Source organism: Palaemon carinicauda, chromosome 18 (genome assembly GCF_036898095.1).
Source record: "Palaemon carinicauda isolate YSFRI2023 chromosome 18, ASM3689809v2, whole genome shotgun sequence".
Classification (NCBI taxonomy): domain Eukaryota; kingdom Metazoa; phylum Arthropoda; class Malacostraca; order Decapoda; family Palaemonidae; genus Palaemon; species Palaemon carinicauda.
The window spans coordinates 26,412,173-26,440,157 of NC_090742.1; the positions used below are offsets into that span (position 1 = coordinate 26,412,173).

At 47.3% G+C, this 27,985-nt stretch overlaps 1 protein-coding gene across 3 annotated transcripts in view; it reads left to right on the forward strand.

The window, feature by feature from the left end:
- Positions 1-22,845, forward strand: part of LOC137657027 (uncharacterized) — a 45,456-nt gene extending 22,611 nt beyond the window's left edge. The window contains exons 2-4 of one of the 3 annotated variants that reach the window (XM_068391384.1): positions 20,998-21,334; positions 21,702-21,925; positions 22,195-22,845. In XM_068391384.1, coding sequence (XP_068247485.1) covers positions 21,742-21,925; positions 22,195-22,751 — 741 coding nt within the window. In that variant the 5' untranslated portion in view covers positions 20,998-21,334; positions 21,702-21,741 and the 3' untranslated portion in view covers positions 22,752-22,845. The remainder of the gene's footprint in view (positions 1-20,997; positions 21,335-21,701; positions 21,926-22,194) is intronic. The other 2 variants (XM_068391385.1, XM_068391386.1) reach the window with 2 other exon arrangements.
- Positions 22,846-27,985: the final 5,140 nt, after the last annotated feature.

The window sequence follows — 27,985 nt, forward strand, 5'->3', positions numbered from 1 at the left end:
GAGCGATCGCGAGGGCTAGGAGATCATCTACTATCAAGGTCTACCAGTCGAAGTGGGAGGTCTTTAGAGATTGGTGCAAGTCATCCTCTATTTCCTCTTCCAGTACCTCTGTAGCCCAAATTGCAGACTTTCTCCTGCATCTGAGAAATGTTCGCTCCCTCTCTGCTCCCACTATTAAGGGCTACAGGAGCATGTTGGCTTCTGTGTTCAGACATAGAGGCTTGGATCTGTCAAATAATAAAGATCTCCAAGATCTCCTTAAGTCCTTCGAGACCTCTAAGGAGCGTCATGTGTCAACTCCTGCTTGGAACTTAGACGTGGTCCTAAGGTTCCTGATGTCCGACAGGTTTGAGCCATTGCATTCAGCCTCCCTGAAGGATCTCACCCTAAAGACGCTTTTTTTGGTGTGCTTGGCTTTGGCTAAAAGTGTCAGTGAGATCCATGCCTTTAGTAGAAACATCGGCTTCTCTACAGATAAAGCCACATGTTCGCTTCAACTTGGTTTTTTGGCCAAGAATGAACTGCCTTCTCCTCCTTGGCCTAAATCTTTTGATATACCTTGCCTGTCAGAAATCGTAGGCAACGAGGTTGAAAGAGTACTGTGCCCAGTTAGAGCTCTTAAGTTCTATTTAGCTCGTACTAAACCTTTACAAGGTGGGTCTGAGGCCTTATGGTGCTCCGTTAAGAAGCCCTCATTGCCCATGTCTAAAAATGCTTTATCGTACTTTATTAGATTTTTAATCCGGGAGGCACATTCTCATTTAAGTGAGAAAGATCGTTGTTTACTTAAGGTCAAGACGCACGAAGTGAGAGCGATAGCAACTTCGGTGGCTTTTAAGCAAAACAGGTCTCTGCGGAGTATTATGGACGCGACCTTTTGGAGGAGCAAGTTGGTGTTCGCTTCATTTTACTTAAAAGACGTCCAGACTATTTATGAGGACTGCTACACCCTGGGTCCATTCGTTGCAGCGAGTGCAGTAGTGGGTGAGGGTTCTACCACTACATTCCCTTAATCCCAATATCCTTTTAATCTTCTCTTGAAATGTTTTTAATCTTGTCTTGGGTTGTACGGAAGACTGGGAAGTCTTTCGCATCCTGTTTGATTTGGCGGGTGGTCAAATGTCGTTTCTTGAGAGCGCCCAGATTAAGGGTATTGATGAGGTCCTGTTGTATGGGTGGTCGCCCTGGATATAACAGCTCCTGGGAGTCTTTCAGCATCCTGAGAGGATGGCTGGGCTTCGTGAGGAAAGCGGACTAATAAGGCAGAGTAATCGTCAGAGTCAGCTTCCTTACCAGGTACCTATATTTAAGTGGGTTTTGTTATGATATAATTGTCAAAAACTCATGAGCATATACGCCTTTATTGCATTAATACTGGTCTCTACCCACCACCATGGGTGTGAATCAGCTATTATATATTCACTGGCTAAGTTTAATATTTAAAAATGATATTTTGATTATAAAATAAATTTTTGAATATGCTTACCCGGTGAATATATAAATTAAAGGCCCTCCCTTCCTCCCCGATAGAGACCCAGCGGACTGAGAAGAACTGGAGAACTTGACAAGTATATGCGGTATCTGGCCGATAGTCGGCGCTGGTGGTCACACCCGCAACCTTCGCGGCGATCGCTCGCGAGTTTTTTGGTATCTGTCGAGCCGTCCGAGACGTCGGCTATTATATATTCACCGGGTAAGTATATTCAAAAATTTGTTTTATAATCAAAATATCATTGTGAATCAAAACTTATTTATTAATCTAAATTTATCCCTTATATATAGGTTTTGTCAATAAATAAAGTTAAGTAAATAGATATTTTTAAATATTAAACTTAGCCGGTGAATATATAATACAGTAGCTGCAACTCTGCGGCTCGACAGACAACATACTAAAAAAACTCGCGAGCGATCGCTATGCAGGTTGCGGGTGTGCCCACCAGCGCCAACTGTCGGCCAGATACCACTCTTGAATGTAAACTAAACCTTCAATTCTTCTCTGTCGACGTTGACGACAAGACGTACTTATACTCGCTGTAGAACCTGGAGTTTTCCCATCATATTTGGTGAAGTACTTTATTTTGGTTTGAGCTTTCGCAGTACAGGTGTTTTTCCTCAACATAAACTCTTGAACTCTTTATTGAATCGGATTATTTGTTGATGACTTGGATTGTTTTTGGAATTTTCTTTGACTAATTCAAAATGGCTGACCCTTCTCAAGTACCTAGGTTTCGAAAGTGTAATGCTAGGGACTGTAATAGGCGTCTTCCAAAGGCTTCTCTCGACCCTCATACTGTTTGTTCCAATTGTCGGGGTAAAACCTGTCAATTGGGAGATCGGTGTGAGGAATGCGTGGGCCTTTCTGAATTCGATTTTATCGAATATGATAAGTATACACGCAGACTAGAGAGAGATAGGGTAAGGAGAAGTTCTTCTAGGTCCGTAGATTTTTCCTCTCCACATGCCCCTGAACCTAATCCTTCCCCTGTAGTGGTTGTTCCTAACCCCCCTTCTAGCACTCAGGAACCGTCGATGCAAGACACGTTACGTGCTATCCATGCCTTGGGGAAGAGGGTTGAAGCGTTAGCAAGTGACCGTAATCAACTCATGGCTGACGTGAAGGAACTTAAGTGCCACAGTGCCACGGCGGAAAGTGGGAAAGTGATTAGTGCGCAAAGTGTTGTGAACAGTGTTGCGACCGAGGGTTCGTCTGTTCGTGCCTGTCGTTCACCTAGTCCGGGACCTCTTGCAAGCTCCCAAGCCCAGGGGAGAAGCAATGTCGTACGACTTATGGGTTCGAGAGGCCTTGATCAGCGAACAGACGTTCCCTCTATGGTATCAGGCGTATCTCGTCAAGATCGCCCCTACCATAAGACGAGAGAGCCCATTTTTACCTCGTCTTCCGAAGGCGTTTCACGCAAGAAACCATGGAGCAAGGTTTCTAGGCCTTTGAAACGCAAGTCGGTCCCTTCAGGACAGGTCCAACGTCCCGGATGTAGTCATTGGGACAGTTCGGATCCGTTGCTGTCATCGGATGACTGCTCGCCGCCTAAGCAAGGCAAAGTTGTGCCGTCTCAGACGCTAACCCTGGCTGTTACCGCACCCGTTACCGTAGACCCTAAATGGGTTATACTGCAGGACATGCAGTCTAAGCTTGCGTCCCTTATGGAAGATTACAACGCAGAGAAGGTTTCCGTTGAACCTAGCCGTTTATCTCATGGAGATCCTGGCCGTCAGCCACCCAAGCGTTCTGTTGTGCGTCCTGTTGACGTTGGTGTTGCCAGTTCACGTCAACCAGTTGGGGTTGTACCACACCCGATGTGGTCTCGTGTGGACTTTCAACCTAATGTGGACGTTAAGCAACTCACTGATGCGCCTGGTGACGTTCAGGACGTTCGCCAACCATCAGAGTTGACTTGTTTTGACGCGGTGCGTCAGCCTCCGCAACCTAGAGTTGTTTTGACTGCACAACCCAGGCGGTCTAAGCAGTCTCGGGTGGACGCTGTGCGTCCTCACGCACCTGTTGTTGTTGTTGACAGTTCCCAGACTGTTCAGCAGTTTCAGGACGCTGCGTCCTGCTCCGTCACTTATGCACCAGTGCGGGCGGACGCTGCGTGTCAAGCATTGCCTCCCCCTTTGCTTGTTTCTCATCAGTTGTCAGGTGAGGAACTTTCGGATGAGGACGTTGCTGACCCTCAGCCTGAGGATCATCCTTCAGATATTGATGAGCCTAGAGCAGTTCCGCCATCTATGGACTTTAAGAAAGTCATGCTCATCTTTAAAGAGTTGGTCCCTGAACACTTTGTCTCTGTGGCTCCTCGTTCGCCGCCGTCTGAGTTTGTTTTAGGCTTTCCTGCTGCCATGCCAGCCTTTACAAAACTCGTTCTCTCTCGCTCATCCAAGAGAGCTTTACGGCTGTTAGGCGATTGGTTAGAAACCAAGAGGAGTTTAGGGAAGACTTCCTTTGCCTTCCCCCCAACTAAACTCTCGTCTAGATCGAGCGTCTGGTATGCCACGGGAGAAGTTCTCGGCTTGGGAGTTCCTGCCTCTGCCCAGGGCGACTTCTCAAGTCTTGTAGACTCTCCCCGCCGCCTAGCCATGAGACGCTCGAAGATTAGTTGGTCATCCTCAGACCTGGACCATCTATTTAAGGGCATCTTTAGGGCTTTTGAAGTTTTTAACTTCCTTGACTGGTGTTTGGGAGCCCTGAGTAGGAAAATCTCATCAGCCGATAGAGATGTTTCCTTACTCATCATGTCCTGCATGGATAAGGCCATCCGCGATGGATCCAACAAGCTTTCCGCCTCGTTTACGTCAGGAGTCCTAAAGAAACGAGAGTCTCTGTGCTCTTTTCTGTCAGCAGGAGTGACGCCCTGTCAACGATCTGAGCTACTCTTTGCCCCTTTATCTAAGTTCTTGTTTCCTGAACTTTTAGTTAAAGAAATATCGTTGTCCCTTGTGCAGAAGGACACCCATGACTTGGTTGCGTCCTCGGCTCGCGAAGGGACCCCTTCGTCTGCCTTGTCAGCTAGACCTAGGATAGACACTCCAGCGTCCAGGTTTATTCCGCCCTTTCGTGGCAGAGCCCCCAGCAGGGGAAGTACTCGTGCCGAAGGGAAGAGAGGAAAGAGAAAAGGAACCAAGTCCTCGCGAGGCAGAGTCTGACTGCCCGCAGCTTCAGACAGCAGTAGGTGCCAGACTCAAGAACTTCTGGCAAGCCTGGGAGAAGAGAGGCGCAGATCAACAGTCTGTGAGGTTGCTCAGAGAGGGGTACAAAATCCCATTTGTACGCAAACCTCCTCTAGCGACGTCCCCCATCGATCTCTCTCCCAGGTACCGAGAGGAAGCAAAGAGACAAGCCCTGAAACTGGAAGTGTCTCTTTTGCTAGAGAAGGGAGCGGTGGTGAAAGTCTCGGACCTTCAATCACCGGGGTTTTACAACCGTCTCTTCCTAGTACCGAAGAAGACAGGAGGTTGGAGACCGGTGCTAGACGTCAGTGCTCAGAATGTCTTTGTCACAAAGACAAAGTTCACCATGGAGACCTCGAAGTCAGTTTTAGCAGCGGTCAGAAAGGGAGACTGGATGGTCTCTCTCGATCTAAGAGACGCTTACTTCCACATCCCCATTCACTCAGATTCCCAACCTTTTCTGAGATTTGTGTTCGACAATGTGGTGTACCAGTTTCGGGCCCTGTGCTTTGGCCTAAGTCCTGCTCCTCTCGTGTTTACGAGGCTTATGAGGAATGTGGCAAAATTCCTTCATTTATCGGGTATCCGAGCCTCCCTTTATTTGGACGACTGGCTTCTCAGAGCCTCGTCCAGTCATCGCTGTCTGAAGGATCTCAATTGGACTTTAGATCTGACCAAGGAATTGGGACTTCTGGTCAACTTGGAAAAGTCCCAGCTGATCCCATCCCAAACTATTCTGTATTTAGGGATGGAGATTCGCAGTCCAGTTTTTCGGGCTTTTCCGTCGGCCCCAGAATAGATCAAGCCCTGCTCGTAATCCAAAAGATGTTGAAGAGAGAACGTTGCTCAGTCAGGAATTGGATGAGTCTGATAGGAACTCTATCATCCCTGGAGCAGTTTGTCTCGCTAGGAAGGCTACACCTCCGACCTCTACAATTCCATCTAGCTTTTCACTGGAAAAAGGACAAGACGCTAGAGGCGGTCTCGATCCCGATTTCCGAAGCAGTAAAGACTTGCCTGAATTGGTGGAAAGACAATATCAGTCTACGAGAGGGACTTCCCCTAGCAGTTCAGAAACCAAACCACGTTCTCTTCTCAGACGCATCGGATTTGGGTTGGGGTGCGACACTGGACGGTCGGGAATGCTCAGGTCTGTGGACCTCAAGTCAGAGGAGCATGCATATCAACGGCAAGGAGCTTTTGGCAGTTCACCTGGCCTTGATAAGCTTCGAGAGTCTCCTTCTAGACAAAGTGGTGGAGGTCAACTCAGACAACACCACAGCCTTGGCGTACATTTCCAAACAAGGAGGTACCCACTCTCTGACACTGTACGAGATCGCAAGGGACCTGCTCATCTGGTCAAGAGATCGAGGCATCTCCCTAGTGACGAGGTTTATCCAGGGCGACTTGAACGTTCTAGCAGACTGTCTCAGTCGGAAAGGTCAGGTAATTCCAACCGAATGGACCCTCCACAAGGATGTGTGCAAGAGGCTTTGGGCGACTTGGGGTCAACCCACCATAGACCTCTTTGCAACCTCGATGACCAAGAGGCTTCCAATCTATTGCTCTCCAGTCCCAGACCCAGCAGCAATACATATACTGTAGATGCCTTTCTCCTAGACTGGTCTCACCTAGACCTATACGCATTCCCTCCATTCAAGATTGTGAACAAGGTACTGCAGAAGTTCGCCTCTCACGAAGGGACAAGGTTGACGTTAGTTGCTCCCCTCTGGCCCGCGAGAGAATGGTTCACCGAGGTACTTCGATGGCTGGTAGACTTTCCAAGAAGTCTTCCTCTAAGAGTAGACCTATTACGTCAGCCACACGTAAAGCAGGTACACCAAAGCCTCCACGCTCTTCGTCTGACTGCCTTCAAACTATCGAAAGACTCTCGAGAGCTAGAGGCTTTTCGAAGGAGGCAGCCAGTGCGATTGCAAGAGCGAGGAGAGCTTCTACCATTAGAGTTTACCAATCGAAGTGGGAAATCTTCCGAGACTGGTGCAAGTCAGTATCTGTATCCTCGTCCAGTACCTCTGTAGCCCAAATCGCGGACTTTCTCTTATATCTGAGAAGAGTTCGCTCCCTTTCAGCTCCCACGATCAAGGGCTACAGGAGCATGTTGGCTTCGGTCTTCCGGCATAGAGGCTTAGATCTTTCCAACAATAAAGATCTACAAGATCTCCTTAAGTCTTTTGAGACCACTAAGGAACGTCGTTTGGCTACACCTGGATGGAATTTAGACGTGGTCCTAAGATTCCTCATGTCAGACAGGTTCGAGCCTTTACATTCAGCCTCCCTGAAGGATCTCACTCTTAAGACTCTTTTCCTGGTGTGCTTGGCCTCAGCTAAAAGAGTCAGTGAGCTTCATGCCTTCAGCAAGAACATCGGTTTTTCGACAGAAAAAGCCTCTTGTTCTCTTCAACTTGGTTTCCTAGCCAAGAATGAACTGCCTTCTCGTCCTTGGCCTAAATCTTTTGATATTCCTGGCTTATCAAAGATCGTAGGCAACGAGTTAGAGAGAGTATTATGCCCCGTTAGAGCTCTTAAGTTCTATTTAGCTCGTACTAAGCCTTTAAGAGGTAAATCTGAAGCGTTATGGTGTTCGGTTAAGAAACCATCCTTACCTATGTCAAAGAATGCTTTGTCATATTTTATCAGATTGTTAATACGAGAGGCTCATTCACACTTGAGTGAGGAAGACCGATCTTTGCTTAAGGTTAAGACGCACGAAATTAGAGCTATAGCAACTTCCGTGGCCTTTAAGCAAAATAGATCTCTGCAAAGTATCATGGATGCGACCTTTTGGAGAAGCAAGTCAGTGTTCGCGTCATTTTACTTGAAAGATGTCCAGACTCTTTACGAGGACTGCTACACACTGGGTCCATTCGTAGCAGCGAGTGCAGTAGTGGGTGAGGGCTCAACCACTACACTTCCCTAATTCCATATCCTTTTAATCTGTCTCTTGAAATGTTTTTAATATTGTTTTTTGGGTTGTACGGAAGGCTAAGAAGCCTTTCTCATCCTGGTTGATTTGGCGGGTGGTCAAAGTCATTTCTTGAGAGCGCCCAGATTAGGGGTTTGATGAGGTCCTGTTGTATGGGTTGCAGCCCTTGATACTTCAGCTCCTGGGAGTCTGTCAGCATCCTAAGAGGATCGCTGGGCTCCGTGAGGAAGACAGACTTACAAGGCAGAGTAATCGTCTAAGTCGACTTCCTTACCAGGTACCTATTTATTTTGGTTTTGTTATATTGATAACTGTCAAAATGAAAAAAACTCTTAGCTTATATGCTGTAAACATATTAACTCTGGTCTCTACCCACCTCCTTGGGTGTGAATCAGCTATTATATATTCACCGGCTAAGTTTAATATTTATAAATTATATTTTAATTATAAAATAAATTTTTGAATATACTTACCCGGTGAATACAGTATATAGATTAAATGACCCTCCCTTCCTCCCCAATAGAGACGCAGCGGGACGAGAAGAATTGAAGGTTTTGTTTACATTCAAGAGTGGTATCTGGCCGACAGTTGGCGCTGGTGGGCACACCCGCAACCTGCATAGCGATCGCTCGCGAGTTTTTTGAGTATGTTGTCTGTCGAGCCGCAGAGTTGCAGCTATTATATATTCACCGGGTAAGTATATTCAAAAATTTATTTCATAATTAAAATATCATATTATAAAGTATCGGAATGGTAAATCTAAATTTAATAACACCCGCCAAAGTCAATGACAGGAGCTTGTTTTCGGATGCATGCTGCATATTTTTGTTACTTTTCACATATTTCAACACAAATTGAGACAAATTACACTTAGAATAAAGAAAAACATGTTATTTAAACTTTAAATACCAGAATCTACTAAAAACGTGGAATTGATAAAATTAACTCGTGGTGAAAATAGCGGTTCGGTTAAAGCAAGAATCTACTTTGGGACCTTGAGCTTTGAACTGTTTTCGCTTGGTGTTTTTTTTTTTAAAGATTTATGCAAAGAGGCTTCTTGTACGAGCAATTGATTGTATATTTAAATTTTATCCATCTCAGTGAAGAAGTTGGTCAGCTGATGATGATGACACAAAAGGAACGGGACTTTTTTCTTATTAAAACCAGTCAAGACCCGGCGGAAGGAGTTTCAATAGGTACTTCTACTGTCTTTTCTCTTCTGTTGGGAGAGATAGAGATAGCCACTCCAACAAGGACGATGAAAATAATTGCTTGAACGCTAATGTATTATCCTCTCAACAGTCCTGACTATAATAATTTTGGCTCTATTTCTCTGTTGCTTATCTCGAGCAAACGTTGGATCAACACTTTTCCATGCAGAAAAGCATTGCAAACATTCCTGTAATGGTTCCACTTCAGCTTGTATTTTACTGATCTATTTAGAGTTTGCTTGCCATTCAGTATGCCTATTTCCTTAGTTCTCTCTCCTATTTGACCTACACTAAATGTACTACTAGAGGCGGCATGACATAAGTAAATGATTGCAAGTCACAGTTGCTCACGTGGTTGTATGTGACCGATATGGTCTTATACCTTTCAACCCACTGTACTATACTCTTGATTGGTTATACATCCTCACCTGTCAGCCCAGGGCAGTAACACTTCTAGGCCCTCTATTTTTTCTGGGAAACACAGCCCGAAGTACTGTAAGATAGTGGGTTAGTTAGTGGGTAAAAGGTAAATGAACCCTGCACAATACAAAGCTCACTACAGAGGTTTGTAAAACAGAATTAGAGGAAATGAATTTACTTCCCAAGGGCTCTAACATGCTGGGTGCTGATTTAGTAGTTACACTTTGGGGCTCTTGTCAGATTTGTCATTTTCTGATGCTTTCCTCGTCTTTGGCATGTCGTCCTTTTCCGCTTGAACTGGGAGTCCCTGTCTTCCCATTTACTTTTGATAGGCTTTGGACATATAGTAGGGATATGTGCAAGTACTGTATACTGATCATGCTTAGTCAGCTCAGTCTAAGAGCAAATGCTGATCCCGAAAGGAAATTTTAACAACACATACAAACTTAGCGTATCCCCTGAATGGGGTGGCATGCAGAAGGTAATAATGTAGTGTTTCACAATTTTCACCTCTTGTTTGGCTTTCCTCCTATGATGTAACAGCATTTGTCAGAATATCTACTGTCTGGATAGATGAAGGGGGAGTCACATATCATAGCTTCGGACTTGGAACACAGAGCTTGCTCGCGTGCCTCAGCGTGCACACTAGCAGGCTTACCTGCTTTCACAGGCAGATCCGCACCCCCCTGGTCTCGCGAGATGGTCCTACATTCACAAGTGTTTGTGTTAGTTCTCCAGGTGTGATCGCCATTGCACTCGCCTAGTTTGGTTTAGAGCGCTGTGCGACATCTACTTGCGCACTCAACACACCCACCTTTCTTTGCCTCGCTCATTTGTTAAGCCTGATCTATCTTGAGTAGTAGAATGTGCAACGCAGGCTCATGGTCGCATGACCAGCGCAACCCCTCTTGACTCGTCCTTGCCAACGTTCACGTGAGCCTGTCTTGGAAGTGGGGTTAGCATGCGCGCTCTTCTAGCGCAAGGCTCGCATTCCTCTTGCGAGGCCCGTTTGTTGCATAGGGGATCAGGGAAGGTCATAGCCCTTCGAGCAGAGGTGCTGACCATGCTAAAGAAGATAGATCATCAGACTTTTGTATTCGACTTCTTTTTGTTGATTAGGCGTCTTGACGCTAGGGACTGGTCTTAAGACTCTGGTCGAAATGGAAACCATAGCATAATTAGATAGCAATAAGGTCGTTAGACTTCATGGTTGCAATAGAGGTGTACTTCCAGATCCCACTCTATCCTGCTTTTGAGTACAGTAACTTCAGTTCGTGGTAGCAAACAAGGTATACCAGTTCAGGGTGTTGTGGCATGGGTCATCAACAGCCCCATAGGTGTTCTTCAGGATCTTCTCACTAGTTTCTATCTAGGCCCCAAATAGCTCTCTGTATACCTAGGCTTGAATTTAGACAGTCCAAGGAAAAGTATCCCTGTCACAGGATTGCCTTGGGTTGGGAGAGCTAGCTCTTCTGTATTAGGACAATGCTCTTGGCAAGCCCATCCGTGGCAATGGCTTTTGAGACTTAGCCTCCCTCGAACACCTAGATATGAACTGTTAACTTAGGATGTGGTCCATACAGTGGTAACCCAAGGCCTTCAAGTTGCAAAACAACCTCCGTAGGGGTACAGACTTTCTGTTTTCCCCTCCAGAACTTAGCTTGTTCAGAGATGCATGAAGGTTGAGGAACTACACCGGTTCCACCACAGAATGTTAGGTCAGTGCTATGATGTAGATCTAAATTGCCACATCAACATGCTAGACTTCAAGCGACCTGTCTCGCCTTCCATCATTATCAACCACTCTGTTGTATTGATAAGCGACAACACCACTGTAGGGTAGTACCTGAAATGAGGAAATACTATTTTTTGTCAGCTTTGCTTTTTAATAATACAGATCTTGGTTTGGATAGAGAGCAATGCAATCTCCCTGTCACCCAGCTTCATCTTGGGCAAGAATAACATCCTGTCAGACAGTCTGGGCAGGTGGACTCAAGATACAATAGTCTGTATCCGAGGGGTTTCCATATCTTCTGACACGAACACTTAATGGCTTTTAGGGGCTCACCAACGGTAGACCTTTTGCGTTGTCCCTCAACTGAAAGCTTCCCGGTATCCAGAGGCGGCGGTAGAGTATGTTTCTCAACTTCCTTGGGATATTCTCAAGGTTTATGCCTTTTCCTCATTTTTCCTATTACTTTAGTATAGTTCTCAAGAGGGTCAGATCGACTCACAACCTCGGAATGACCCCTTGCTCCTCTGTGGCTACAAGTAGAGTGATACACTGTCCATCCCCTGCCACTGTTGGGGCTTCCCCTTCCTGTAACTTCCACAATGCAGTGGAGTCCCCACATCTGGATACCTCAGGATGGCATCCTCCTGAGTTTATCCAGAGAAATGGACCTTGTTTCTGTGGTTGGTATTGCTGAAAAGGGTGTCTAGCCGCGTAGCCTACATAACCCTGATAGCCTATTTTACATTTCTTCGAGAGGTAAATCTCTGCACAGTGTCAGCAGTGAAAGGCTATTGCTTAACCTGAAGACAAAGGCTGAAAAGGGGTTGACCTTTTCCTCTTTGGTAGAGCTGTCTATGCATGCTTAAAGTTGGAAATAGATCTACCATCTACTGTATGTTTGCTAATAGCTCTTTACTGTCTGAGAATACGCATTGGATTCACTCCCTATTGCTGGTTGTACCAGAGCCGGGCGATAGGGTCGAAGTACCCTTCACATGTATTGCCCTCCACGTAGAAGGAGTCTGGACAGTACTGGTTTCCTTCACAGGGCTGTGGGCAGTAGCCAACTTATGGATGGGCGTCTGTTACCCACACTGTGTGACATGGTGGGTAGCTGAGCCACAGCGTACGCAAATGTTGAGGCGTCTGCAGCTCTCATTCACTGTGTATCCTAGTTTGTCTCACCTAATTGAGTATTTGTTCCGTAACCGAAATACAAACCACGCTATTTACATTGGGTTTACCTTTTAGCGCAGCTGAAATGGCGAGCCATTAGAATTTAACGAGGGTGTATTACCCCCGCGCTAGTTAGCGGGGGTTAGGGGAGTGGTAGCTAGCTACCCCTCCCCCCCTCACACACAGATGAATGCTCACTTTCACTTTTGGCTCGGACTGTGACAGACGTCTCTGTCTTGGTCCTCTCTTGGCAGCCATTGTTTGTTTTGTCTTTACTTAATCGCTTACTTTTCTTTTATTCAATATATATGTAAACATGTTTTCATGTTTGTATATATATTTGAGTATAGAAATCAGTAAATTTCCTTTTCAGATTGTGTGTGTAGTGTACGATATCTACGTGGTGTCCTCGGCAGTTAGGCCTCCACCGGCTTAATTTTATGGGTGGCGATCGAGTTTGACTTCGGTCTTTCTCTCTCTCTCTCTCTTGAGGTCGTTCACCCTTTTACTACGTGTTACTACGCCCTTGTAGCTTCCTTTCCGTGTGGGGGGGTTCCTACGCCGTACGTTTGTCTCAATTAGTTTATGAATCTAATTGTAGTTGTTTTTTTCAGCTTGTAGAACGATTCCTTTCGGGGTTTTCGTTCTTTCTTTAGTGTTCATTCATTTTTAAATTACATAATTACATAGTTTCATAATTATAATTGTTATAATTCTGTTTTGGTTACAGCTCTCCTTCTGTGAGTGTAAGTGGTTGTGAGGGCACGTGTCTGTTGTGTAATTCTTGTTTCCTTTTCCTCGGGATTCCTCTTCGGAGCCTTCTCAGGGAAATGAATGTGTACTAATGATTTTTGTTTTATTTTTTTACAGTTACCGATCAAGTTCGTTTCTGTAATATGGCAACGGTGTGAGCTGTCTTGTTGAGGCCTGGGAATTCGGCTGTTGCTGCCTCCCCCCTTGTATTTTCGTCAGGGGCGTGTCTCCTTCTACTGGAAGTACTCCCGTGACGACGGACAGCTCTCCAGTTCATTTTAGAACTCTCAGGAGGCTTGCCTCCTTGGGCGGGTAACTTTCCTTCCGAGGGAAGTTTTTCCTGTCCAGGCTTGAGTTTTTCCCCTTTTGGGGGGTTCTTCTCTTGCCTTTTTTTTTTTCGTGCGACTATGCTCTTGGTGCTGAACGGTCACACCTGCTGTTTCGCTCACGGGGCTGGGCAACTGCAGGAGCCCCTCTTCGGAGGATTGCTCCTTTTAGGTCACTGACTGACCAGTCTCTTCTACGAAGTGTTTCTCTTTTGTTCGCGAGAGAGTACACTCATAGAGACTCCTCTTCGGAGGATTCTTCTGCTGCTGTTGCTGTTGGCCTCCCTCGCCGTAAGGCCCACCGTCCGCCTCGTCGTAAGGGCCTCTCATCTCCCTATAAGGGTGCTAAGAGGCGCCTTTTTGAATCTCCGTTTGCAGCCTACAACTTCTTTTTCTTGATCTTCCGCCTTGGTGCAGATGGACAGCAGTATGATCTCGTCTTCCGACGGGCAACGGTCTTCCAACGGACATCAGTCTCCCGGCGTACAGGCTACGGTCTTCCGATGGACATCTGTCTCCCGACGGACAACGTTCCCTTCGGGGGAAAGGGTTGCCTCCCACGGGGGTTCTTCCCTTGCGTGTCAGGGTTCCCCTGCGCACCCTTCTGCTGTGTTCTCTCCTGCTCCTGCTCAGTGTTAGCGCACAGGCGCTCTCCTGCTCATCAGCGCTTCCTGATCGCTAGCGCTCTCCTTTCGCCAGCACTCTCATGATAATCATCCCTGCTGTTCCTGTTGGTTCCTGTTACGCGCCCACGTTCGCCCTCGCGATCTAGAACTTCGGTTCAGGTCTGGGTCAAGTACTCTTCTTCTATGCGCAGGCTTCCACGCGTTGCCTTCTGCTCGTCAGCGATCATCAGCTCGCCAGCGAGCGTTCTACACGTCAGCGATCACCTGTCTCTCGGCGATCTCCGGATCGCCCGCGTGTGTTACAGCCGGCACGCCAACGTTCTCCAACACTTCTGAAGGAACATGGTTCGCCAGCTGCTAGCCCACCTGCTTATGCTGCTCGCCATCGCCCGACCGCCCACCTGCTTATGCTGCTCGCCATCGCGCGACCGCCCACCTGCGGATGCTGCTCGCCATCGCGCGACCGCCCACCTGCGGATGCTGCTCGCCATCGCGCGACCGCCCACCTGCGGATGCTGCTCGCCATCGCGCGACCGCCCACCTGCGGATGCTGCTCGCCATCGCGCGACCGCCCACCTGCGCATGCTGCTCGCCAACGCGTCGACATGCCACAACGCCCCATCGCCAACCTGCGCGTTAGTGCTCACCAGCTCACCACGATCTCCTGTTGATCCATATCGCCAGCGGTCTTCCTCGCCCACGCGGCAGCGCGTTTCCTCGCCATCGCGCTAACGCTTGCGTTCGCCGCCTCGGACTCGCGCTCATTCACCTGCCCACCCTTGCGACCGTTCGCCCGCGCGACCGCTTGCCTGCGCACCCGCGCGATCATTCGCCTGCGCGCCCACACGCCCACGTGCCTGCACGTCTACGCTCATGCGCGTCCGCGCACATGCTCTCCAATGTTCGCCCGCGCGCGAACCAACAGTATTCCGTCGCGCGGACGGACGGCGTTCCGTCGCCCGGACGGACGGCGTTCCGTCGCCCGGACGGACGGCGTTCCGTCGCCCGGACGGACGGCGTTCCGTCGCCCGGACGGACGGCGTTCCGTCGCCCGGACGGACGGCGTTCCGTCGCCCGGACGGACGGCGTTCCGTCGCCCGGACGGACGGCGTTCCGTCGCCCGGACGGACGGCGTTCCGTCGCCCGAACCGACGGCGTTTCTTCGCACGAACGTTGGCTTATTTCTTGCAGTATCCATTGCTCGTCTATGGGTTATCGCTCGCCGACCACCAGCTCTCGCCCTCCTCCTGCGCTCCTTCGCTCACCTTCGTTTGCGTTCCTGCTTGACCGCGCGTGAGCGCTTCCACGTTCGCCCACGCGCAAATCTTTGAATTACCAGCGCGCGAGCTCCAGGGCGATTGCGACCACGATTCCCATTGGGGTTTTCACAGCATGGCCAGCCTGGCGAGTTCTTCTGGAGCGTATTTCCAGAACACGGCCTCACCCCGTAAACGCAGAGCATGGCACTTGCAAGAATAGGAAGAAGCTTCAGGGAGGTCTGAGCAACACTCCTCTTTCCAGAACCTGGGTTAGCCCTTCCCCGTCATTCCCTGGAAGGATTTTTGGCGGGGGGGCTTTCCGTTCGAGATTTCTCCATCGGCCAAGGGGTGACTGCTTACCCCTTCCTCTGGGGGCTTACCAGGTCCTTTCCCTCCTCAGTTACGGCCCGAGGTTTGGTTCAAGGAAGCTACAGGAAGATCATGGGTACTTTCCTCCTCTCGAGCTCAGGCACCTTGGCCTTTCGTTGTAAGTATCTAACTTGCGGACAAGCTCGATGTTGTACCATCTGGACGCGCTGACTGAGGGCTTCCTTCGGGTGTCTCATCTGTGGAGGTTGATGACCTCAGACACCCTTCCATCCTTGAGAAGAGTTTGTTTGTGCCCAAGGACAGAGACTTAGAGCGGCTGTGCGGAGGAAATCGACTTCCGTTTTCACTCCTCCAAGGCGCTTTCTTCCAGACTCTGCAGGGCTCCAGCGCCCTTTTCTTTCAACCACGTCGGCCTAAGTTATCGGCTACGACAACTGGGACAAGGTGTCCAATTGTAGTTTCTTCCTGTCAGGAACAGATGGCACGGGAGGCTCCCCCGGGGGGGCATAGTCCTAAAAGGAGCGGCAGAGTTCACGAACTCTAGGATTGCAGGTTTCTCGCTGGGAGGATGCTTAAGGTTACTCATCCGGATGACAGCTTCCCGATGCCCATTCCCGCACAATCTCTGTGATCAGCCAAGGATATCGCGCCTGCCGTCTCTGTCAGCGAATTCAGTGTCTCTGAACCTCTATGCCATAGCGTCGGCAAGAGTTGCCCGGTTGGGCAGAATGATCCATACCTTAGGCGAAGGTCCTCCATAGGATCATCAACGGCTTCACCCCTGGCCTCTTCAGTCGATCCTTTCTTGTAAGGAAGGATCTGAGAGGGGAGTTCCGTAGTTGACCTCTCAGCCCTGATCAAGTTTGTCGAACTAACTTCGGCCAGCGTAGAACAGCAGAATCGATCAGACTGGTAACGAGGTGACAGGACTCCTTAAACCCTGGATCGGAAGGACGGTTACTTTCAGTTTCCATTCCATCCATCTTCCAGGGAGCTCGTCGAATTCAGCATAGACTGCAAGTATTCCTGCTTATGATGCAGTGTGGCTATCCCGCCGTGGCATAGCAGGTTTTTTTCCCCAGAGAACTCTCCCTGCTTTCCTCATGGCCGCTCAGGTGAAGGCTTCCGCCTCCTCTGCTTTTTGGAGGGCTGGTCAACTCCGGTAGGCTCGGGTTCGACCTTTTTCAGCGCCGGGACAAGCTTCCGGATGCTTACCATGAGTGTGGGTTCATGGTATTTTGCTTGGAGCCTTCTCTTCTTCTGCCTCAACATCTGGAGTATCTGGCCATGATATTGAGTCAACGGCCTCACCACGTTGGAAACCCCGCTTCTCGTCCGTCCAGCGAGGTTAAGCAACGTCGGTTCTGGTCGGTACTTGGATGGGTGACCACCTGGGGACGTTAGATTCTGTTGCCACATCCTCCGAGCCTTCCCTTCAGTTGACTGTGGCAAGATTGAGGAGAGTCGCAGTACCTGTTTTCAGTCAAGCTGAGCTTTCAGCCCTACCTTGGAACGTTTCCTAGTTCTCCTTTCCTCATTGACCCGTCTATAGTCCGAACGGTCGCCTCAGGATAAGTTCCATGTGGGGCGGTCCAAGTTCCGGTGGTTTCAGGCAACGTTTAACCGGACTTCCTGGCCCCTATGGGACCAGCGGTACTATTAGACCTGCAATGGGTGTTGACCTATGGAACCTCTTGATGGTAGTGGATATTCTCGTCCTTTCCCCACATTCTTGATGCTGTTCTCGGACTCGTCAAAGAAAAGGGGGGGGGGGGTGGTGGGCATGTTCCGGTCCAGGCCTATGGTCAAGACCAGAAGGATACCTCTCCATCATTCAGGCAGGCTTAGGGGCCGTAGTCTGGCCCCTCTACAGATCCTACAGCTCCTGCCGAGTCGCCCCGTGCACGTCGACTTCATGATTCTGGCATGTTCTAATCAGCAGGGGATGCATTTTCACACCTTCACATCTTGCAGTAGAGATACCGGGATGATTGAGATTATCTCAATACCACCATCGGCTCTCTCATTCCAGGCAGGGGAATGTTCTCTCCGACTATCTGAGCAGAGCCTCGTAGAGAGAGTGTACCTGGGGGTCTTTGACCTTGAGTAACCAGCAAGTCCTGGTCTGGGGGACCTGATCGCGACAGCTTGGAACCTCAAGCTTCCGCTGTTCTTCCCCCCAGTCTCAGACCCCGAGACTCTGGCAAGATGCATTCCGGTGATGGTGGGACAACTTCGACGCCTGCGTCTTCCCTCCTTTTTGTCTGTGGACAATGGGTCTCAACAAGACCAGGTTGTCTGTCAACCTTTCACTGGGAGAGCTCCACTGGGACTATGCGCAGAACGGTTTCTGGACCCTCTGCTTCCCCTGACGGAACTCCCGGGAGAGCTTCTCCCACGGCGCAGACTACTCAAACAACCACACTGCGACATCTCTCCCGAACCGGGGCGTCGCTTCGGCTTCATGCCTGGAGACTCTACGCCTCCTCCTCAAGAAGAGACAACCCGCTACAGTCGCGGTACGGAGGTCGCGTCATCTGCGATAGTCATCCGCAGGGGTCTTCCAGGCAAAGTGAAAAGTCTTCGGTGGTTGGTGCCGTGGGAGATATGCCTCTTCCCTTGAGGCCTCTTCTCCAGCAATAACGGTCTTATTGCCTTTCGGCGGGAGGAAACTCCTTTCCGCTCTCGGCAATGAAGCCTGTCGCTCAGCCTTTCCCTGACCTTCAGGCTTTAAGAATAACTTTTTCCTGCCCGCTGGATCTTTCCTCGATCATGCGAAGCTACGATCGTCCCTGCCCTAGTCGGAGGAAGACCTCCAACTTGGAGCATGGCTCGGACTTTTAGTCCTTTAAGAGATCTTCTCAAGACCCTTTACGACAGGCCTCGGATTGTATTCCGCCTTGGGTCTCCTGCTCACTCTGGCCACGGCCAGTGTGTAAGCAATCTTCTTGGTCTCGTACGACTCCGCCCTTTCTAAGGAAGAGGGGAAGGCAACATTCAGGTTTGCTCCTGAGTTGTTGGCTAGACTCAGAATCTGGGGGTCCCGGCCCTTTGGTCCAATTCCTTCAAGAATTTGAGTCTCAATTCTGTATCTGATGTCCCAAGACCTTCTCTTTCTTGCCAGCAAAGGAATCGAGAGGTTAGCTTTGGGAACAGCTGCAGTTTGTCCTCAGTTGCAGCCGATTTGGGAGCACAAGGAGGACACGAGGGAGAGTCACCAGTATACCTCTTCAGCCCGGACTCAAGGACATTCATCTCGACCTGTCTCCAGACCCTCCCCCGTCACGTCGCCCTACAGCACAATGTTGCATACATCGCAACGTCCCTTGCCTTCGAGTAATACTACTCTGTGACGCAGGTGCTACAAGCTGGAGTTTGGAAGCGTCTAATGACCTTCGCAGCCCGCTTCCTGCAGGGCGTGACCCACAGGAGTTTCGATACATTTTCTATCGCTCTGTGGTGGCTACACAACAGCTGGTCTAACCTCAGGCTCCTTTTTGGACAGGTAGCAGAAGGTTGAGGGCATTGTTATCAGGTTTTAGTCTGCATGAACGAAAGAAGTATGTCTGGCCCTTATTTCTTTCTTCATCATCCCCTCTACGGGGAAGCAGCATCCTGGTCTCTGCATAGCTGACCTCGAACCTCTGCAGGTAAACCATGCTTCCTTGTGTTCCGAGTATTGAGTCAATACTGTCGCATCCCCCATACCCTGACGAGGTGATATTGGGAACGTCCTAACCCAGAGTTCCTTCTGGAACTCCAGGTCAACTGCCTAGGACGGGTTACAGTTCTTCCTTCACACACAAGCTTATGTAGGCCACATGGTTCCTTGCGGAGCAAGGAACTTGTGAGGTGCAGGGATTCCTTTTCTCGAGTGTGACTCACTCGGATTCTGAGTCCCCGGGTAAAGCCAAACCTACTATGGCTGGGGACTTTCCACCCTACCTAAGGGGTACTTCACCCAATGTAAATAGCGTGGTTTGTATTTCGTTTACGGAACAAATGACAAATTCGAAGATAATTTGTATTTTTCCTAACCATACAAACCTTAGCTATTTACACATATTTGCCCGCCAGCCCTGTCCCCCAAGACAAGTCCTACCTCTAAGTGAAAGTGAGCATTCATCTGTGTGTGAGGGGGGGAGGGGTAGCTAGCTACCACTCCCCTACCCCCCGCTAACTAGCGCGGGGGTAATACACCCTCGTTAAATTCTAATGGCTCGCCATTTCAGATGCGCTAAAAGGTAAACCCAATGTAAATAGCTAAGGTTTGTATGGCTAGGAAAAATACAAATTATCTTCGAATTTGTCATTTTCTCTGGAACTGAGGAGACCTGTCCGGGGTGCAAGATGGTGGCAGGTGCAGGCTGGCGTGTTGTGTCATCTAGGACACATAGCAGGTACAGGACATCCTACCAAGTGGTGTGACGACCAGTAGAAATTTTTATGGTGCCCAGGGATTGCTCTAGCCAACTTGCCACTTTACTGGGAACAATTTTGAGGACCTTTCGCCTCGGCTCTCTTTTGTCCAGGTTACATCATGGGTATGCTGACTTATACAAGGAGGCGAACTGCATAGAGTAAATTTTCAACAGTACGGCCTTCTCCCAGGTGGCGCTGCAGAATCGGGCCATTATCCCAGTGTCTCGTCTCTCGGAAACCTTGGCACCAGTCGAGTTGGAGATCCTTCTTTTCCAGGTTGGAGGTCTCAGAACCCCCATAGGCTGAGAAAGCCTGCTTCCCCCTTCAGGTACTTTCCAAACTCAGCGGTCCATCGACTGGAGCTTTCTGCCATATATCTACTGACTGGCAGAGGAGGTCTCAAAATTTATAAGGAATTGGGTAAAACTTTGGCCAGATTCCTGAAAGATTCCAGGCTTGTGACTCTTCGTAGAGTTGAGGGCCCTGACTAGAGGGTTTTGGCATCCTCATTAGAAACACTGTCAGCTGAGGTGACACCGAAGCAGGAGCTGTAAGAGTTGCTAGAGGTATCACTGCCGGAATCTTCTTCACAGGTCAACTCCTGTTCACAGTTGGTATTACTGATCTAGCTGGTCTATTGTCAACCTTAGTTTGGCATTTCCTTTTGGGAATGGCCCCCGTCTCAGCAGGATCTGCGGGAACATCTTCCAGTCTGTCTAGTCAGCTAAGAACTGCTTCCTTAGTCCACATATAGGGGTCTAGTAGTTGCTGGAACAGGTGGGGAGGCAAGTTCATGCGCCTATTAAAGGACTCAAATTTGTATACAGTAATTAGGGAAGATACAAAATGCTTTAAAAAATTTAATTTTGATTTTCGTGTATTTTGTACCTGAGGTTAGAAAGGTAACACTGACTCATTAATATTAATTCAAAATTGAGTAAAAGACTTGTATTTTAGACAGTGCATTATTGCTCAAAGAATACTAGTCTTTGATAGGGATTGGATATTTGCCTCAGAGAAATGCTTATTATGCATGCAAGATACATTCAGTGATAAGTCCTCAACAATATGAGGAGTACTGGTTTTTAATTAGTTTTGTCTTATTTCAGGTCTCTACCAAGATGAAAGTGTTGCTAAGGAAGTATGGGGAAAATGTCTGTATAAGGGCCTAAGCACACTGGCGACTTTGTAGAGCCATAAGTGGCTGCGTTTTGTGGCAGGGATATTTTCTCCCATAGGTTCCCGTTGTTTTCAAGCTTTGCCGATCACACTTGTGTCTGTGGCTCGCGACTGTTGCAAGCTGTCGCTCGTCCCCGCCACAAACAGCGCATTTTGTGGCTGGCTGAGAGCACACTAGCGACCTCTGGCGACCGCATGTAGCTGCTAATCAGTGATGCAGGAAACTTCGTAAAGGTGCGGTGTGAGTTGCCTTGCTGTTCAAACAAGGCAAGTTATTAAGCCCCAATAAATTGTACTTGGCATTCTTTTTTCAATGTGAAAGGTCAATATTTATTCATAAACAGACAAACCGTACCTAATACCTAACCTTCCCGTTTTCAACGATAAGTTAATAAATGTAAGTTATAAAAAAGTACAATACAAATGAAATTCTAAATTCAATGATATATTAAAGGACGCAGTTTTTCGCATGTTTTTTTTTAACTTTTTTTTTGTTTATGATTTAATCATTTAATCAAATAAATTTAATCACTGCCAAGTAAGATATCATTGGCGTTATTGTCATTGTAATCGTATTTAGAATTTGTTTCCCACATTTGGCATTATCTGAAATACCATTTGTTATTGTTTGCAGAGTGTGACTTGACAAACTTGTAGTCCGGGCTGTATCTGCCATGGCTTCATTCGGCTTTGACACAGACCGATTTATTATTGAAATACAAGATCGGCCAGTGATTTGGGACGTGCGCCTCAAGGAATACGGCAACGTAATTTTGAAAGCAAAGGCATGGGAAGAACTCTGCTCTATATTCGTACCCAACTTCAATGAGTTGGATTGCCTAGGAAAAAACAAAGCAAGTATGTATTACATTTCATATTTTTATATTCACAATATTTGATATTGTAAGTCTAGTATTTCATACATAGCTGTATAATAATGTATAATGTATATCTAATACATAAGTGTCACAAGAAATAATTTAGAAAAATTTTGTAACATTACATCCTTTACTATAATAATACATGAGAAAACGTTGTGCTATTGAAATTTTATTAATGTAGTTATTTTAGATGAAGCTAGTGTGTAGACTAATAACTTTATAACTAATCTTTACATCTTCTTACAGCTACAGATCTGCAACGGAAATGGAAGAGTTTTAGGGACTCCTATAGAAGAGAATTGAAATTGTCGAAGAAAGAAAAATCGGGATCTGGCGCAGGAAGTGGGAGGAAGGAATATTTGTACTTCAAACAGCTGTCTTTTCTTCACGAAATTTGCGCAACAAAACCACATGCAGCTGAAAGTGTCGAGGATACTACAGTGCAGGGAGATGAACGAGAAAACTCAGGAGAGCCTGCACCTTCCACTTCTAATGTAAAAAGGAAGAAATCAACTGTACATTCGGATGAAAACATTATTCTGGAAGCTTTAGCTAAGAAAGCAACCGCCCCTCATGATCATGATACAGATTTCCTTCTTGGTCTGGTGCCCGACTTCAAGAGTATTCCTGAAGGTGTCAAGTTCGATGCTAAGCTTGAAATCATGAATGTGATCAAGAGGTATAAAGAATCAACAGTACCTCAAAATCAACCCGCACTACCCTGTACATCATCACTTGCACAACTATCTGAAACACAAGCGGTATCCCCATGGTCGGATGATTCAGTCATGAGTAGTTTCTGAACTAAACACTGAAGTGACTGCACAAATGTTATCATTGGAAGCATTCATAATCTTAGTGATATAGGAAAGAAAATATAGGTTTGTATTGCAGTACAGTTTCATTGAAATACAGTTTAATAAACTCACTGAAAATAATTGTATTATTTTAAACATAAGTTTTAAACATAAAACTTACTCGCTGGCTATATAAGAATGGCTAAAGTCCCTGGATGCCCGGTAGAAATATTAAAAATCTCGCGGCCATCGCAGATATGCCAGGTGTATACTAGCACCCTTGCGGTAGACATGCCGAACTAATCCAACCACTTCAGATTTTCTCTGCCGCCATACTGACTAGAACGTTGGAAATTCTCTCGCAAATTACTTTGATTTGGATGGTTCATTTGGTGATGTACTCTGTCTGTTTGTTTTGGGCTTTCGTATAAGTGATTTCTATTTCATATTTTTTTGAAATCTTTATTGTTTTGGGTTTATTTAGTTAATTTTAACTCTTGTTATTTTTTGGGATCTCTCTCGTAACTTTTCAATATGGCCGACCCCTCCCCTGTATATAGGAAGTGTATTAAAGGTTGTCGTACTCGACTTCCTAAGGGTTGTGTTGATCCACATACAATTTCCGTTAAATGTAGGGGTAAATCGTGTACTTTTGGGGATCGGTGTGAAGAATGTTCTTCGTTAACTGAAAATGAGTGGGTAGCTTATGAGCGTTATACTCAGAAATTAGATAGAGACAGGATTAGATGCAGTTCTTCCCGTTCTGTGGATTTAACTGTATCTGATGTCATTGATCCTATTCCTTCCCCCGTAGTGGTAGATCAAGAGCCGAAAGAGCCTACGATGAAGGATATGTTATCTGCTATTCAAGCTCTCGGTGTGAGAGTGGAATCGTTAGCTGCGGACAAAAAGCAAATTATGTCGAATATTAATTTTCTTAAAAGTTGTCGCACGGGCGACCAATCAAGTGAAAAAAGTTCGACTAATGTGTTCAGTGTTGTGGTGGGTGCGTCTGCGTGATCCTGTCGTTCGCCTAGCCTGAGACCTCTGTCAAGCTCCCGGACCCAGGGGAGAAGTTATGTCGAATGGCGAAAGGGAACAAGAGGCTTCATCAATCTCACAGACGTCCCCTCGAGCGTTATTGCTGTCGTATCACAGGTCGCTCACCCTCGCCGTAGGAAAGGTGAGGTTAGTGCTTTATCTCCTCCTTCGGATGAAGGGTCATGTGATGAGATGTGGCGGCAAGCCTCTAGACCGCTTAAGAGAAAAGCGCAATCGGGGGAACAGCAGCACGTTTCCTCTCCGCAACAGCCAGGCTGTAGTCATTGGGATATACCGGAACGTTTTCGGTCCCTTGACGAGTGTTCGCCTGCGAAGCGCTCTGGCATGGGTTCCGATATAGATAAAGAGTTGATTCATTCAGATGCGGAACTAATTCCTGGTTTGGGTGTTACGGTTCATGCTCCACCGCTTCCATCGGACTGGTGCTCGTTGTAGTGGTTTGCGGACTGTGGCCAAAGGTAGCACCCAAACTGGCTAGTATCCGAATGCCGACCACAACCCGACGTTCACTACACAACAAACATACAACGGTGGAATACCCAAAAACCTAAGTAACAGTTCAAAGCACTGGGCACCACCCCTTGATTCATAATGGGCAAGGGGACCCAGCTAGATCCTGACTTAAACCTTTGCTTCTCTTGCTTGCTGATCATAAGTATAAAAACATTAGGTGAAAGCGATTATTATAAGTTATTTGAAAGATTAAAAAAAAAACAGTGGCTGAGTAGGGGAACTCAGTGGTTTAAGGAACTGGAATAAGATGCTGTATTATAAAAAACAAGAAAGAAAATATTTATTTAACCAAAACTGTTAGGATTACTATTACATTGACCCATCAATCCAAATAGAAAATTAAAGGCAAAATTAGCATCCCTTTACATCAAGCTTCAGCCACAGGATAACCAGATATACAAATTTTGAAAAAGAATAAAAAAAATATTCACATACTGATCACTCACGTTTACTAAGCCATCTCAAACCAACCATCCATAAGAAATATATAAATCTGTGAGACTACTGAACTACAATACTTTCCCCTGAATCACCACTGTCCTTTCAATATCCAGTTCACAACTAAACTGCAAAGTCACTTAAAATTATCATATCTAAACGGTAATGCCGCATACGATGCCTCGCAGGTCTCTGCAGGCCGACAATAACAATGTCTCAAAAATTTTGTCAACAACACGAGCAATCGCCAATGGCGTTATAATACATTGGTTGTGGTGTTATTCATTCAAACACATGATGGTACTTACAGTTCACAGGCAGTGAAAAATGAATACAGAGCAGACACACCCACCACTACACACTGGTAACAGGCCATCAACCACATTCATAATTGTTATGAGCATTACTAGACAGATACTCTGTTCCTATATACTGTACATACAGTGGTCTCGAGTAAATTTCCCTTACAATTGGGAACTTCTGTCAACATAAATGTCTGCCGTATCTGTCCTTTTTTTTTTTCTTGATGAAGGAACCTATTCTTGTAAAGTACAGTACTTCTATTTACTCAAACTCTGGTTACACATTCAAACCCTACAGAGAGTAGGGCGTGCTGCAAAAACAAATGTGATTAGACAACTGGTAGGACCAAAAAATATTACAATACCCCTTAAAACTATAAATAATGCTTCTATTCATGACTTTCTGTTATAAAAATAAATGAATTTGTTGCTGGCAAAATATGTAAACCTATTTAAGAAAAATTGAAATCTTTACAGTGAATATAAGGGAAAACATAGTACAGTACTGGGGCAGAATATCAGACATTATGACAAAAGGGAATTGATAATGATAGTTACTTTAAAACATATATAACCCAAGCTCGTTATATGTGGAAATGGTTTGTATTTTCCCCAACTATTATTAATTTTTTTCTGTCGTTCGCCTAGCCTGAGACCTCTGTCAAGCTCCCGGACCCAGGGGAGAAGTTATGTCGAACGGCGAAAGGGAACGAGAGGCTACATCAATCGCACAGACGTCCCCTCGAGCGTTCCTGCTGTCGTATCACAGGTCGCTCACCCTCACCGTAGGAAAGGTGAGGTTAGTGCTTTATCTCCTCCTTCGGATGAAGGGTCACGTGATGAGATGTGGCGGCAAGCCTCTAGACCGCTTAAGAGAAAAGCGCAATCGGGGAAACAGCAGCACGTTTCCTCTCCGCAACAGCCAGGCTGTAGTCATTGGGATATACCGGAACGTTTTCGGTCCCTTGACGAGTGTTCGCCTGCGAAGCGCTTTGGCATGGGTTCCGATATAGATAAAGAGTTGATTCATTCAGATGCGGAACTAATTCCTGGTTTGGGTGTTACGGTTCATGCTCTGCCGCTTCCATCGGACTGGTGCTCGTCTCCCGAAAGCGGGGAGCGGTTCGGTAACGATGAGGAAGGCGAATTCGCTTTGGAAGAGGCGGCGCAAATATCGCCTCAAGGTGATCCCAAGTGGTCTATGTTGTTGGGCATGAAACAGCAGCTCTCATCGCTTATGCAGTCTTATCGGTCTGCTGTTGACAGTGCGGCTGGGCGTCAGTCTTCCGTTGTAGACCCGTTGTCGCACAGGCGGCCTGTTGTCTCTGGTACTGATGTGTTATTGCACAGGTGGTCTCCCAGTCGCAGTGTTCAACAGCGGGTTGAGGTGGATGCATCTTGTCAGAGATCTGCTTCGCAACATCTTTCGATCGCGCATACAGCTGATCGTCAATCTTCCAAACGTGACGACGCTCGCCAGGGAACGAAGCGAGCCGCTAGACGGCAGGATTGGAGCGGGCGCGAGGCGGAGCGCCAGTGCCAGCGGCAAGCAGACGCTAAGCGTCAGCGTGACGACACACAGCAGTTAACCCATGATCCCGCGGAGCATCAGGCGGACGCCAAGCGTCAGCGTGACGACACACGCCAGTCGGAGCGGCAGCGCCAGCGCGAGCCAGATTCTACCCATGGCCCCATTCGTCAAGCTACCAGTGACGGTTCTAGACAGTCAATTCATGACTCCTCACGCCAGCCAATCCATGACTCTACATGGCCGTCGACTTTATTTCGCAACGCGTCAGTTGGATGCTGTTTCACAAACCGATCGAGACAGCAAACGCAAGGCTAGTGATTGTCAGTCGGATGGGAATATTGAACAGCGCAAGCGCGCCCATGTCAGCAATGACGCGCCTGCACAGGAACGTCGCCTCTCTGATCAAGGCAGAACTGCAGTAGCTGAATTGTCGGAGGAAGATCCGGATGAGGTTTTCTCTCAGGAGGAGCAATTGGATGACATTTCAGAGGGAGAAGAGGATAAGCTGCCTCAACATTCGGTGGACCTCAATGAATTAATGCTGGTCTTCACGGAGTTATTTCCAGACCATTTTACTCCTGAAGCTCCGCTATCTCCTCCTTCAGAATTAACCCTCGGTAAAGCAGCAAGGACATCCTTATTCACAAAAGTGGTTCTCTCCCGCTCCTCTAAGGGAGCATTGAAATTAATGGGAGTGTGGATTGATTCAAAGAAAGCTCTTGGCAAGACATGTTTCGCTTTTCTGCCTGCCAAACTAGCTTCCAAGTCGAGTGTTTGGTATGAGATAGGGGAGGTCTTAGGTTTGGGAGTTCCTGCCTCTGCTCAGGGGGACTTCTCGAGCCCAGTGGACTCTTCTCGTCATCTAGCCATGAGGAAGACTAAAGTGTGGTGGTCAATGTCGGAGTTCGACCATCTCTTGAAAGGTATGTTCAGGGCTTTCGAGGTGTTTAATTTTAAATATTTAACTTAGCCGGTGAATATATAATAGCTGCTGCTCCAGCGGCTCGACAAAAAACACACACAAAAACTCGCGAGCGATCGCTATGAAGGTTGCGGGTGTGCCCACCAGCGCCAACTGTTGGCCAGATACCACACATGCATGTAAACAAGCCTTCAATTCTTCTCTGTCGACCTTAACGACAAGATGTATCAATACTCGCTGTATAACCTGGAGTTTTCTCAACATATTTGGTGAAGTACTTCATTTTGGTTTGAGCTTTCGCAGTGCAGGTGTTTTTCCTCAACTTAAACTCTTGAACTCTTTATTGGACAGATTTAATTGTTGATGAATTGGATTGTTTTTTTGGACTTTCTTTGACTAATTCAAAATGGCTGACGCTTCACAAGCCCCTAGATTTCGTAAGTGTAATGCTAGGGATTGCAATAGGCATCTT